This window comes from Amblyomma americanum, chromosome 3 (assembly GCF_052857255.1).
Source record: "Amblyomma americanum isolate KBUSLIRL-KWMA chromosome 3, ASM5285725v1, whole genome shotgun sequence".
Lineage (NCBI taxonomy): Eukaryota > Metazoa > Arthropoda > Arachnida > Ixodida > Ixodidae > Amblyomma > Amblyomma americanum.
The window spans coordinates 150,683,610-150,698,386 of NC_135499.1; the positions used below are offsets into that span (position 1 = coordinate 150,683,610).

A 14,777-nucleotide genomic window follows, 5' to 3' on the forward strand; every position below is an offset into this window, starting at 1 on the left:
CTTCAATAAATTATGTGCAACATTTCTTTCTTTAAATTTTTCTGTCATCCTTGTGCCTATGTGTTTTATCGCTTCATTCCCTTCTAGTCGAATACCCTGAGCTGTAACTATAAACCTTTGTTCCAGCCTAGTCTTATTACTCATTGCATTTAGATGCTTCCAGAATTTTGGAGCTGCTTTTCTATCTTTTTTATTTACTTTTGACATCCATTGGGTACCCTTTCTTCTAATTTTCTCATTCATCAAATAGGATGCTTCCCTTCTACACAAATTTATGAAGGTACCCATTTTCTGTCTACTTCAGCTTCTGGTTCCCCCCTCTTCTTGGAATATCTGTGTTCCCTGGACGCTTCCTGACGTTTCTCTATCGCCCTCTTGACGTTCTCATCCCACCAACTCTAGGGTTTGCGTCTTTTCCCTTTTAGCTGTACTCGCACCTTAGTTAGCTATTGCTCCAGTAATCGAGTTAATTTGGTATAAGTCCATTCTGTTTCACTATCCTCAAAAATTACTTTCTCAATTTATTTGGCTGCTGCTTCCAGTTGCTTTTCTGAGTAAAAATTCCCCTCTTATTGTTCATCTCGCTTCAGTCCTACTTTGGTTTCTCTTTTGAAACTCAACTTGATGGATGGATGGATACGGCTGAACCCTTTAAATCGGGCGGTGGCTCAAGCTACCTAGCCATGCCTTGTGAAATTTTACTCCTGTCTTGCTTTTAGCCACCAATCGTATAACCTTCGCTTGGTTACTTCTAACCTCTTAAAATCCACTTTCCCTTCACTATCCCTAAACCCCAATGCCTTGGGTAAGTCAGCCCCGCTGCTTTCCACTGTAGGGTGAAGCCCTTTACAGATAAGTATCAAGTGTTCAGCCGTTTCCTCCTCCTCTCCGCACGCAATGCACAAAGTGTCCATCTCATGGTACCTGACTCTATACGTCTTAGTCCGCAAAACTCCAGTCCTGGCCTCAAACAACAAAGAGCTTCCCCTACAAATATCATAGATATTTTCTTTGACAATTTCCTGTTTAAAGGTCCGGTATGTTCCCAGTGCCGATTTCGTCAGCATCCCTGTTTTCCACAGAGCTCTCTCTGTTTCTTTAACCTTTTTCTTAACCGATAATTGCTGAATTGCCCCCTTACTGGGTTAGAGTCACTGGAAACGGGTTATACTGGGTCATTTGACAGCGCCGCCATACGGCTGACGTGCGCTCTACTGAGGACAGAAAGACCCCTGACGCTTCAGGCATGTTCTTCAGGAGGCATTGCTTCAGGCATGTTCTCCAGGATGAATTGCTGCAATCCAACCAAATCCCAACCAATCCAATCCAGCGAATAAACGAAAATCGTGAAAGCCGCATCGCCGCGTTCGAAATTCGAATGTGCGTCGTGTGCGCTGTCACAAAGAAGGTATGACTGCCCGGCGTTTCGACCTAGATTCTGCGATAAGCAAGGCGGAAGCAGAGTTGTCCCGGCTGGCACTTTGCGATGACCGCCTGAAGAAAGTGCACGAAAGGACTGGTGCCATCGTCGCTGAGGTGACACAGAAGCTTGATGGACTGCTCGCACGCAGATCCGCCGATGGGACCGACGAGTTTCTCAACGTAGGTAAGCTGCTGGCCTGCCTAAAAGCTGAAAGAAGTCTTTGCGACAAACTCTGCAAACAGGCTAAAATCATTCCGCGGCGTCGAATGCGCCCCGACGAAAGCGCTGGCGTTCCCTCGACATCGGGCGTTGCAAACAGCATTAATGACTGCATTGCTGCCATCCTGGCGGACGGCGGCGATGAGTTCGTCGCACAGGGGCAAGGAAAGCTATGCGCGGAGCTTGTTTGCACTTTGATCGGCGACGACTCAGCCGCTCACGACCTGAAGGTGTGGACCGCCACTACGCCCGGTGCACAAAACGTAGCGCATTCCTCCAGGGATATCGAACTGAACAAGCTCAGCGCCGTGTATGCTGCTCTTCCGCGCCTTGTTGAAGAACGTGTTCGCGGGTTGCTAGGCGACAATGACGACGTCGAGAAGTCGCGTGGATCGCCATCGAAGACTCGGCTTCCGAAAGAGTTGGCCGAGCGCGTGCTCCTGTCAGCACGGCTTGATACGGCCGACGCCCGCGACTGTTCGGATATACTCAAGCTGACGGCAAGCGTCAACAAGCGAGTGGCCATTGTGCGCCAACTTCTGTACCAAAATCGCCGGCTGCGTGACATCGAGGGCTCCGAAGAAACAGGCAAGTTGCGCGTCGATGATGTGCTGAACAGCGTTTCCCGTCTTCGCAGCATCCTCGCCTCAGGACGAGAAAAGTGCAAGTCGCTTATAGCCGAAGCTACCGCCATCGCTGAACAGTGTGGTGGAGCCGCAGCAGCTGCAGCTCAACCGGAAGAGGCAAAGAGCGACCCGCCGGAAGACTACGGGGCCGCGCTGGAAGAACGCTGCAAGAAGCTCCTTCTTGCTGCGAGTGCCAAAGTTGCCGCGATCGACAGGATGAAAGAGACACAGGCGGCCATGCACTCGCGCGCCGAAAGCCTCTTGGCTCGAATCACCGAAGACTGCCAGGGCAACCCGAAAACTTGGTGCAGGAATAACACGGCTGCTCTTCACCGCGACAAAAAGGCGACCATACTGTACGAGCTGTTCAAGGAGTTCCACACTAACCCCGCTCGCTTCTCAAAGCGGATGCAGAGTGCGATGAGGAGCAGAGGCGAGCCTGACGCTACATGAACACCGCTGTGCGGCAGTTGACAGAAGGAACATTTTTCACAGCTGGTTAGGAGGTGCTTGCGGTCAGGTTCAAAGCGTGCCTGAATCTTGTTTTTTTTTTCTTTTCTTTTCCAGCCATGTGCATAGCTTTGTCCTGTGTAACAGTAACCATAATAAACACACTAAAATATGTTTTATTTACAGTATATTCAAAATGCACCCTGCCTCAGAGAAAAACACAGCGGTAAGCCTGACCTAAGTCGAGCAGGATGTTGAAATACATGCTTGATGCATCACAAAGCCTTCTCTAGGGCATTACTGTAGTTGTGAGATGTGCTGTTTGTTAACCACATCAGCAAGCATATTGAGATGCTACCTGTTGTGAGATAAAGTTTCCCATGTGCCTTTGCCCTCTTATACTTAGTTTGCTATATTGTTTTTTACTATAATAACGTCGCAGCTTGGGCTAGTTTGGTCTGGCATAGCGATGAGTACACGGCATGAAAGAAATGCGGCACAAGTGAGAGGACACCTCGTGTCTTGTTTCTTCTGCACTGTGTAGTACTGTCATTGTTTCTTAATTTAAATTTTTTTTGCTTACTAGCAAACTTGTAAACAAGTGCCTATCTTCAGCACATATCTGTATATAATTAAAAAATGGCGCTTTTACTTTGTCTTGCCAACGTGTATATAATCAGCATATATAAGAAGTGAGACAAAATTTGGGGGACGATTAAGTTCTGCCTTATTTGTTAATTTTATTTTTGGGTATGATGCGACAGTGTTTATAGTTACTTGCTATTTTCTTAACTTATTTAATTAGTACCTCTTTCTAATTACAAACACTCATTAGCATACATCAGTACACATGTCAGACCACGTGATACACCACAAGGTCTCGCTTTAGCCAAGTAAAATGAACATGCCTTAGTCGCCTAAGGGTAATTGGTTGGTTGGTTTTTTTGGGGAAAGGAAATGGCGCAGTATCTGTCTCATATATCGTTGGACACCTGAACCGGGCCGTAAGGGAAGGGATAAAGGAGGAGTGAAAGAAGAAAGGAAGAAGAGGTGCCGTAGTGGAGGGCTCCGGAATAATTTCGACCACCTGGGGATCTTTAACGTGCACTGACATCGCACAGCACACGGGCGCCTTAGCGTTTTTACCCCATAAAAACGCAGCCGCCGCGGTCGGGTTCGAACCCGGGAGCTCCGGATCAGTAGTCGAGCGCCCTAACCACTGAGCCACCGCTGCGGGTAAGGGTAGCGTCAATAATGAAAAAAAAGGCCTAAAGGTAGCGTGTCTGACTCATGCTACCCAGCATAATTAAGTTTAGATCCTTACACATCATAATGATATTTGAGTCATGCTACAGCCCCGTAATTACCATATACCTCAAGTTTTAATAATTTTCTTTCCACAGCTCGACATGTGACGTCATGACCCTGTTGACCAATCTGGATTTTCGTGACATGCCAGCACCAACTACTACGGCGTTTCTCTGCTGAACACGAGCTTAATGCTGGCGTGTAAAACAGTAATCAGCATTGGTACAGGTTCTTTCATCAGCCTTGCACATGGAAAGATTGTAATGTGTAAAAAATTAGTTCACATAGAAAAAATCTTAAGCATGACTGAACGTCATTCAGGGAAGTCTGTACTAAGATTGTTTGTAAGACATCTTTTTAATGAGAAGGTACACAAGATAAGGAGGCTACTTTAATGCGAGGGATCTTTATTTTGACATGTCAGGCAAAAATGAGTGCATATTTTTTCCAATCAATAAATATCAAAAGGATGTACAGTTTAGTCTCAAGCATCCTATAGTAAAACAGGGTTCCCTTTGAGTAAGGAATGTCCACTAATGGAGCCTTGAACTGCGCTTATGGTGAAAACACAAGGGATTTCTTAAATGTCTGTTCAAGTGATCAGGCAGATTACTTTCTATACTGTGCGAATTGCTTGTGTGAATTTTTTGAGCCCATGCTGAACGGATGTTTGCATGATGTGACATGTAGCATAAGTGAACAACATAAACGAGAACTAATTCTGTGCTGTTCTAAAGTTGCCAAGAAAACCACCACATCCAGAGTGCTAAGACATTAAATTTAAATTGTTTCTGTGATGTCTGTTGCTTTTAGACGATAATATGATGGTAGAATGCAAAAACATAATGGCAGTCTTGCAAGCTTTGGCATGGAGTTACAAAAGACACTTGGTTCTTTGGAGCAACAGAATAACTGATAAAAACAGCAGCATAAAATAGAAGTTCTCAAGTAACTGTCATTCAATAGCTCATTCAGTGACATCTGCAATATGCTCAGAATTAATCTCGGAGCACAGACTTTCTATGGAATACCTTTAAAAGTGGGGTGCTATCACTTGTGGAAAAAGATGTTCCATTTAAACATATCTCTCACAGACAAACTGTTGATAAACCCCAGATGACTTGTGAGGTTAAACGGAAGATAAAGCAAAGGACACCGGCTTATCAAAAAAATAAAAAGAATTCTTCAAGTGAACTTAAATGCCGCCTACAAGAGATTCGCACAGTCTATATTGACATTATAATATAACCAAAGACGTGCACTTCTCTGGGAAAACTAAATCCACCAACACTTCACCCCAAAGCAATTTAAAGCTGCCTATTACGGATACCGACAGCACACTCCCTTACCAGAGCAGGAATTGGCCGCCCTGGTGTGGTACTTGGTCACAACCTTTTGTGAAAGTGGGTGAGGGAACAAATGCGGTTTAATGACATCCTAGCCCAAATCAAGAGGAAGAAATGGGCTTGGGCAGGGGTAGCGCAAAGGCAAGATAACCACTCTTCCTTAAGGGTAACGGAGTAGATTCCAAGACAAGGCAAGCGTAGCAGGGGTCAGCAGAAAGTTAGATGGGCGGATGATATTAAGAAGCTTGCGGGGATACGGAGGCTGCAGCTGGCAAAGGACAGGGTTAATTGGAGAGACATGGGAGAGGCCTTTGCCCTGAAGTGGGCATAGTCAGGCTGATGATGGTGATGGCAGATACAGATGAAGAGAACAGTTATTCCAAGCATATTCCTTATATTGCCTTCAAATATTTGAAAACAATGTCAAAGAAGTCTGTTTGTTAATAATTTCTGTAAATCAGTCATTCTAAAGAATGAAAAACTAGATACTTTTCCCAGCACTTCACTTGCAGTGTGCAAAATGCTTGCGATGCGCCTTTGATAACTATTTTGCTTGAGGGCATTAGAATAAAACTTAAAAGGAGGACGCCGACCAAAAGTAAAAAACAAAAAAAAACAAAATGTAACGAGCCGAAACATCATTTTGTTGTTTTCTTTTTCTTTTCATTTTTTACTTTTGGTCGGCGTCCTCCTTTTAAGTTTTATTATGATCGTCCCCGACCAGACGAGTTTTCGTCCAACTCTCGACCTCAGGGCATTAGAAAGTTTGTTAACTGAATAAAGCCCAAGCAAGCCAAAGTCTCTTTGGGACGTTAAAAACCCCATAAAACCAAACCAGCAGCACAGACATTCATCTCGTGAAGATAACACACCGTATATCTTGCAATAGTTTTAGGATTTCCTGTGGATATCTGGAATGCCCTTAAAGGTGATGCTTTGCGCGTCCAGCAGCAATGCTGTGGTTGAATGGAATATCGATGACTTTCACTGACAGTTATTCCTCCAAGTCTTAAGCTGTCTAATTTGTCAGCGATAAGATGGAATTTAGGAGCACTTTTAATTTGCTAAGGAGCTAAAATTCAATTTGATGGTTCAAATTTCATGGTTATTTTCATGCCTGCATCTCTGTCGACACGCAGACACACTTGCAGAGGCACCTAACTTTATTTGAACAACTCAAAAAAAGTTCACTAAACCTTAGAGCTGCAGAGGGGATGAAGTTTCACTTGAGTGCATTTGGTTGAGCAGTGTAAAAAGCCTTTGGCCAATAAGTAGATTATAGCACTTTTTCTTGGGAGCATGTCTTGCCAAAACTTGCTTTACAGGAGAGCTCTCCATTTGTGCCTCACCTCGACATAAATATCTGAGCACTGCTTGCATTTACATTTGTCTGATTATTCCCCATGGCTGTATAATTAGTTTCCGTGCCATTTAACTACTTTCCATTTTCTTTGTTGTAATAGTTAGTCTGCTGTATATTTTTTTTTGTAGCTCCGTTCACAATAGATTATCTGCTATTCCTGAAACCCAAGTCCTTCATAAAAGTGATCATGCATGATATCTCTTTAATTTAATTTAATTATGCTATGAAATTGTAAAACTATATAGCATGTTTGCCTAGCATTTTTGCAGTGCGTGCTCGACTCACCTTATTGGGCACATAGATAGCCCCGATACAACTTTAAGGAGTGCAGCACTGCCTTTTAATTATTGTAAGTTGTCTCCGACCTGATCTTGTGATTTTCCATAAATTAGTTTGCAATGGCTGGTCTTCCATCAAATTTACCACACATATAGGTATATGCACTCTGCTTTTTCGACAACATATAAACACATACCATGTCATCATTCACCCCATTTCCTATGTATTCACTGGTAATGTATCTAGTTCCCATTATAGCATTACAATAGTCTATTGCTTTTGGATTGCTGAAGAGATATCTCTTTTCAGGTGTCCTGCAGTGCTGTGTGAGTGTTGCATCATGTGAAAGCTTTCCTATCATCCCAGTCAGAAAGTTGCAGGTCATTTGCAACATTAAAATGGACCGACTGCCATCTTCTAGAACACCTTTGTGACAATTGTTCGCGGTTCAGTACTTCATGTATCGAAAGCAGAAAACATTTTCCACATTTTCTGGATGGATATGCTATGTGTATATAGTTAAAAAGACTACATCCAAGGCTCTTTCTCATGGGTATAGCATAGACCCTCAGTGGATGCGCATGTTATGTGCATATCATAGGTGTCCACATGGTATAGCTGGGTATTATTAGATTTTTCAAAAGCAGTATAGATAATGCTATCAATTGTGCAGGACATAGAATGAATTAATATACACTCTTTGTGACTGCATAGTGCACATGAGTGAAGGTTATTTTTGGACCAAGTGGGTGTAGAGAAAGAGGGAGTAACCTAAATATTCTGGCACAGCAGTTGCAATTGGACCTTATCCTAAACTATGGTGTGCCACATGTGCGCTAAAAAAAAAAATGTTGCTATGTGTGTTGCAGAGGCATGTATGTAGGCTTGAAAGATATGCATTCAGACATTGACCAAACGCCCAGCATGTCCAGCAGTAGCGTTCATATTATATCGATTCACCAATATTGGGGCGGAGATTTTGATATGCAAAGCAAGCACATTCAGTGCTGGATATAGCGATGTCCGCTGGACGTGCTTAAATGTTTCGGAAGGATGTTTGTTAAACGTTCAGTAGATATATATGTGGTTGATGGGAATATATAATTTACCGTGCGCCACGCTATACTGTTACTCACCTCCGCAGAGGTTGATTGAAGAGCTGCTCATGCATGCTGCTCTGGTTAGTGCATACGTGACGTGTGGAGTAGCAAGCGCTGAGAAGAATTCTGTTGTGCGTGTGTGCGCGTACCAATGTGTCACCCCGCGCTTGTTCTGGTCTCATTTCGAATCAGTACAACTCAGGGCTAAATTGCGCGCACACACTCGCGTGCGCGCGTTTGAGCGTGTTTCGGTCTTGTTAGCACTAAAACTTCCATCGGTGCCGTCTTTCTTTCCAGCTTGGGTACGACTCAACAGAACTATTCAGTCGTGGACCGTGAGCAGAGGAAACATTAATGCTTGTTGGGTTTACCGCTGCGCAGCAGTGGAGGTACGAATGCATTTTAACAACGCGGTCGCGCCGCACAATTAGGCTGCTGTCGTCTGCAACACCCGCCGCCACGAAGCTACGCGCCGTAATTCGGCCGCTTGAGCCGAGATGGCACTGAGTTGCCGCGGCGAGCGTTGGAGCGGCATCGCGAGCGCCCGACGGGTCTGACGTCAGCTCGAGCGACTCCCGTCGTACCCCTCGCGGCTGGCTGAGCATGGCCGGTCGACGTTCCCAGTGATTGCCCAGTGCTGTGGTCATTCCCTTTGTTCTTCCCTCTTTGGATGCCGTGCTCAAGACGGACGCGTCGACCGTGCTCAGCCATTGTGCTTCACCGCTGCACGCCTGCTCCGGGCTCCCAGGGCGACCACTGACCGGCCAGATGTTCAGCTGACGTGCGTAGCCTGTGCGGATCATGGAGACTGTCGCGTAGGCCTAAAGCTAGTGGGATCGATACGCTGCGTGCATCGTGCGGTCATGCTCTTTATCTAGTTCTCAGCTGTGTGTATCTGTAAAAAAAAAAAAAGTACGCCATGCAGCAAGCCCCCAACGCACCGAACGCACCGGAGGCACCTCCGGCAGAGTGCAACATCAAAGTCGTCTGCCGGTTCAGGCCGCTCAACGATGCCGAAGAGCGTGCCGGCAGCAAGTTCATCGTCAAGTTTCCTTCGGGATCGGAGGATTGTGTGTCGATTGCGGTGAGTGCCGTGTCCTTTTTTCTGCCCTTTAAGACGCCCATGAGCTCTCTACGCAGTTAAACGCGTCACACACGAACGACAGAAATTTTTTTCATTGATTCTCCGTAGCGGCTGCCCGTACCCCCTAGGCGTTGCCCCGACTCGGTCGCTACGGAACTCACGGGAGCAGACCTTACTTTTTTTTTTCTTTCCGTCCCTCTTTTGCACATGTTGCAAAAACTCGACCTAATGTCCAGCAGCGACATGTTATTTAGTTCTCAACTGTTCCATTTGGCAGCCCTGAAGAAGAGCCGTTTGCTGTACATTTAAAACAAACTTATTGGTTTGTTCGGTATCTTCGTACAGTGGAAGGCGTATACATCACAGCAGAGCTTGCTACAGGACTTGAGTTGCGAATATAACCACCAAAGCCAGTTTAGTTTGCCGTCATTGTAGAGCACTTGAACTGTGCTATTAATTGTTTTTAATTGACTGTGACGAAACGTCACATAAAGGTCTGGGCAGTCGCTGAATCACTTCCGTGCGAAACTCTGTGTTGTGCGAAGTAAAACGTGCTAGCTGGGGTATTTTGATCAAATCGGAAATCTGCAGCGGTGCCACGCGAGCTAGTGACTTATACATGCCACCCGTGGTTTGCGCAGCCTGCCAGGCAGGCAGGTCTCATCAGAGCCTGGCTGTCGCAAGCGGAGTTTCGCATTGTGACACGCGTGTGTGACCGCTGACCGTGACGCAGTCTGGCGCAGCAGCGGAGCTGGGGGACTGCTGCTCATTGCTTTCACCGTCACAGCAACGGCTATCTGCTCTCCGACGTGCAAACTTTCACTTGTGGTTCGGCTAAACAGATATCCAAGGTAAACGAATAAACACAAGTCACTTTCTATCTCTGGAATTCCTATCGACTCCCTCGAAAGCTTTCCATTCCTAAACCGCCGATACAGGGCGATTAGGAAGACTGCTCCAGAAAGGTCCGCGTGTTTTTCCCAGCTGATCGCTGACGCGTTCAGGGCAAGGACCCGTCCTTTGGGATATCACCTTAGCTGGTGTGTTTGTGCGTGTTAAGAATTCGAAATTTTTCTGAAATCAAAGCGAAACCACGTGCGAGAGAAAGCAGTAAGAAGCTTTAAATTGGTATAGCTATTGGGACGCAGCTGTGCGTTCCCCTCCATCCCCCATTCATTCTCTGCTCTCCGTGAGCAGTTTTCAGCCGGGTAATCCATTCTTCCCAGCTGTGCATAACCTGTGGCAGTTGGAACTAGTGGTATTATTCTCGCAATTTTTTTCCTTTGTTAGGAAACGGGGACGGCTGTCAATATATCAAGTTAACATAAAAGGCTACATATAAGATGTCGACGTTGCGTGGCAAGGTCCTGTGACTCGTAGCCTTATTCTTCGCTCGCTCTGCTTTCGCAGAACACGGAACCGAGAGCCTCCCTTGCATGACAACGTGTGCTGCGGCCGTCTTATGGATGTGTGGCAATTCTCTCTCTCTCTCTCTCTCTCTCTCTCTCCATCTTTGGGTGAGGATCAACTTGCGCGATTGTTCCACAATTGTTCGGATTCCAGGTGTCGAATTCGGACGCGGAGGTCGTGGGTTTGGATCGCACCGACGGCATGTGGTTGTTTTTCTTCTGCTTTCTGTTCAGTTATATTTAATAAACAATTACGCTACTAAGCTCGCATTGAAGAATACCACAAATTATATATATATATATATATATATATATATATATATATATATATATATATATATATATATATATATATATATATATATATATATATATATATATATAAACATCTCCTATGCCCCTTGGTTTCGGCGACTGTTCGCTTCCGTCATGTCGGATGTAGGGAAGTTTAGCGCAAGTTCCGGAAGTTGCCGTCTTGCCGAAGAGACTTGGAGGAAGCTTCCGTCCTGCGGCGGTTCTCGGGCCGCATTTGGTAGCGCGATGGTAAGCCGTCCGGGCACTTCCCGCATAATGATGATTCACTTGAAAGTATGCAGAGACTATCGCGCAGCGTGGGACAATGCGGGCGGCCGACTGCAATGCCTGCGCGCTGCTGCACTACGGTTCTGTTTGCTTCTCTGTCTCGGTTGCACGTTGCCGTAGCAACTTGCGCACTTGCCCCCGCTGTCGTTACCCATTTCCTGCTGCTGTTCAACCGTTCCGGGGTCACAAGTGGATTGGTTGCCTATAAATTCTTTTTCGCCGTTTCGGAGCGCCTGCACACACGCACGCTCGCACAACTCGGTGCGGTGGCACATCCCCGTAATCAGCTGCATGCTCAGGAGAAAAATAAATGCCACTCCAATTCGACTCCGGAATCTCGGAAACGTGGTCCGCCTTCAGCCCCGCGCCTAATGTAGTGAAGAGGAGGGTTTCCTCTTGGTAGAGATGTTTTTACTACTGCTGTCATAGAAAAATATATTCATAGCTACAACCGCTTCAGAAGCAGTACTCTCCGGCACTTCCAGTGTGACTTGCTGGAGTGATGCAGTCTTGAAGGCAACGAGAATTTTGTGACGCTTACTCCTTTTCTCATTTTTTTTTGACTGGGATCAGTTTAATGTGTTTGGCTGCAATTCCTCACTTGCCGCGGCGGCTCTGTAGTTGTGGCTGTCCGCCACTGAGTACGAGGTCGCGGGCTCGACTCCCGACCACGGCGGCCATATTTCGGTGTGCATATTTTCTACAAAGCACTGGGCTGCCAGAAGGACTTTGTTGGCAGTCAAAAGGAACCTAGCTGGAATTGCTGAGACGGGACCCACGAAACCTAACACTCTTCTACTCTCTCGAAGCATGCTACAAGGCGCTTGAGGATGTTGATTACAGCGGCAGTACAGAGCAGCTGCTTCGCCGACCACCGTCTTTGAAGCGTGATCAACCTGGAGGCTGGATTTCTTGGTTTCGTTTTACGGGGTTTAACGTCCCAAAGCCACTCAGGCTATGAGGGATGCCGTAGTGGAGGGCTCCGGAAATTTCGACCGCCTGGGGTTCGTGACCGTGCACTGACATCGCACAGTACACGGGCCTCTAGAATTTCGCCTCCATTCGACCGCCACTGCGGCGGGCTCGGATTTCTTACCACGCAATTACTTTATGCGGATACCTGCGCCTTTTTGATAAATTCAAGGCACTTGTCACAAGCACGCAGATGGTGGCACGTAACACATTGTTCAGCGGGAATAATGAAGGAAAATTAGCTGTAGTAATCGTCATAACCTCGAGCAAAAGCAGGAACTGCAGTTATCCGTTAGAGTTCTTACTAACCTTATCGACAGTTTGTATTTACGGGCAGCACCTGTAGTTGCGTTTGCATTGCGCAAGTCCGTTTACTGCGTTAGTATTTTAACGGGGCTTGCTGGCAGAGCGAGCCGAACTTCCGATAAGGGCGCCTTCAGTTGACCACGGGGCCCGATTTTTCTCCCTTTTCGTATTCGTTGCTGAGAGAACGAACAGGAGGGGCCGATGCCGTCACCCTGCCTCTCGGAATGCTCCGATAAGGCGCTTATCGGAGCTTTGCATGACTGACGCACGCACCGTCTCGATGATGTTGACACTCCGCTCGGCTATCAGCTGCTCTAGGACGAGGAAGGTGCGTGGGCATGTTTGCTTAGGACCACTCCCTTGCACGGAGTACTGCTCGGCGGCGACACGAGCTCGTACATTCCTGGCTGCACTGTTTACATTGTGCACTGATAGCGTATTCCTTATCAGCTGGAGCGGCTCAACTGCGCTTTGAAGGCGGTATTGAACTGGTCCATTGTATAGAGTTTCATGTCTTATCACCCCCACCCCTGCTAAGAAGTGCATCACTTATGAACGCATGGAGATGTATTTTGCCAGGTTAGATCTATGCATAAAACCTCCTAGCGGTGCAGACGTGCTTGCTTTGAGGGGGGGGGGGGGGGGGGGATTTCGTGACGCCGACTGTCGTCTGCCCCCTCGAATTTGGCGAGATTCTGATCACGTGACCCTGCAGCTACATGAAAGTAACGACGGTTCGGGAGGCGGCGGCGGTTCGCTGTTTCGTTTGTATAGAGTACGGAGCGAAACATTTGAGTGCCAGCGTGCGTATATTTGAGGCGAAAATGAAGTTCGGATTCCGGCGAGGCTGTTTATTGAGAAAACTTGACAGCAATTATATAAGGTGGTGTGGGGTTGCCGGGTCTTATTTAGCGCGTTTGTAAGGCACGCTTTCTGACGCTACCGTCGATGCCTGAGGCTTGACCGGTCTTGTGAAAGTTTTCAAATGCGAGCCGATTCCCTGTGGCGGCGTCGCTTTTCGAGTAGCGTGCAGTGTCCGCCGCTGCCGGCACTTGTCCCTTTGTCTTCGTCCTTCTCGCGTCTTCATTGTCCCCTCCTCTGCGAGGACCGGCGGCCGCACGTGTAGCCGGCGATCGCCGAAAGGGCGTCCTTGACACGTCTGTTTCTGCTGTGGCGCGGTGCACCTGCTGTCTCTGCGGGAGAAAAAAAGAAAAGTGACAGGGAGGGAAAGAGACCTTATGTCTTCCTACTGCATTCCCTCCCTCCCTCGTCAACACAACGGCCCGCGTTTTTCCAAGGCTGTCGCCTCCCTCGCTCGCCTGTTCGGCCGGGTGACTCACGCTCCGCCGGGTCGTTCATCAACGTTCAGCCGCCGGCGCTTGCCGTACGTCGATCGCCCCCGATTATCTGGCCGCGAAAAGAAAAGAAAGCAGCAGCAAGGGCAACTGCGAGTTGGCTACTTGTGCGCGCCGAATTAGAAAGCGAAAATGCGAGCGGGAGTCACGGGTTCGGAGAAGTGGAAGAGAGGCGGCTGTTCTGTTCGCTACCCTCTCCCTTTCTTATTCTTACTTTTGAGCATCTGACGATTTTCTTCGTTCGGAGTAGTAGTTGCCGCTGATTTGGCTGTGTTCCGGTCTCCGGCATGCGGCGGTTTCTCCCTCTGGGTCGCTGTCGCAAGAATTGGGCGGCGAAACGGGGGCCGGGCTCGCCATTGTTGAGCCACTGCGGCGGAAAATTGCTGCCGTTGTTGCTACTACTGCAACTGCTGCTGGTGGTGGTCGCGGCCGCGCTGCTGGCGCTTTGCTGGGGGCCGCGCCGCCTTGTTTTTCTCAGGAGAGGATGTGCACGCTCCGCTGGCTGTCCCGTGACGCGGTGAAACAGAGCGGAGGAGTAGCGTTAGCAGCGCGGAAGGGATTGGCGAATGCGGGAGTCTTGTCGCGGCGTCTGTAGCGTGGGCGCCGCGTTTCGCTGGATCTACGCGGCGTTCCCGTGCCACCGGGCGTGCGGGTAGGAGCTCTGTTTCGATGCGGCGCCCGCTTGGGTCTTCCTTTACTGTCTGCGGTCGGCTGCATCTCGCAGGTAGCGTAGGGCGGCGAGCAGCTTTGGTACGCGCGGCTATCCTTGATCCGTATCAGTGATACGCTGCCATGTCACCGAGGCTGAGGGCTGAACCAGTTAAGGGCAAGGAGCGGTTCTTTCGAGCATTTTATCTTCATGATCGAATTAAATTCCTTTAGTCTTTCCTGATTACAGCGCATTGTTTTTCAAGAAAATAAGCAGGACGTCCGCGTGCTGTGCGATACCAGTGCG

At 47.7% G+C, this 14,777-nt stretch overlaps 2 protein-coding genes across 6 annotated transcripts in view; both read left to right on the forward strand.

Moving 5' to 3' along the window:
• Positions 1 to 1,302: 1,302 nt before the first annotated feature.
• LOC144123389 (uncharacterized) lies at positions 1,303 to 2,892 on the forward strand. The gene has a single exon (XM_077656229.1). The coding sequence runs from the start codon at positions 1,411 to 1,413 to the stop codon at positions 2,719 to 2,721; it is 1,311 nt and encodes a 436-aa protein (XP_077512355.1). The 5' UTR covers positions 1,303 to 1,410; the 3' UTR covers positions 2,722 to 2,892.
• A 5,788-nt stretch (positions 2,893 to 8,680) lies between these two features.
• Khc (kinesin heavy chain) overlaps positions 8,681 to 14,777 on the forward strand; it is a 100,292-nt gene continuing 94,195 nt past the window's right edge. The window contains exon 1 of one of the 5 annotated variants that reach the window (XM_077658297.1): positions 8,681 to 9,198. In XM_077658297.1, coding sequence (XP_077514423.1) covers positions 9,034 to 9,198 — 165 coding nt within the window. In that variant the 5' untranslated portion in view covers positions 8,681 to 9,033. The remainder of the gene's footprint in view (positions 9,199 to 14,777) is intronic. The other 4 variants (XM_077658298.1, XM_077658296.1, XM_077658299.1 and 1 more) reach the window with 4 other exon arrangements.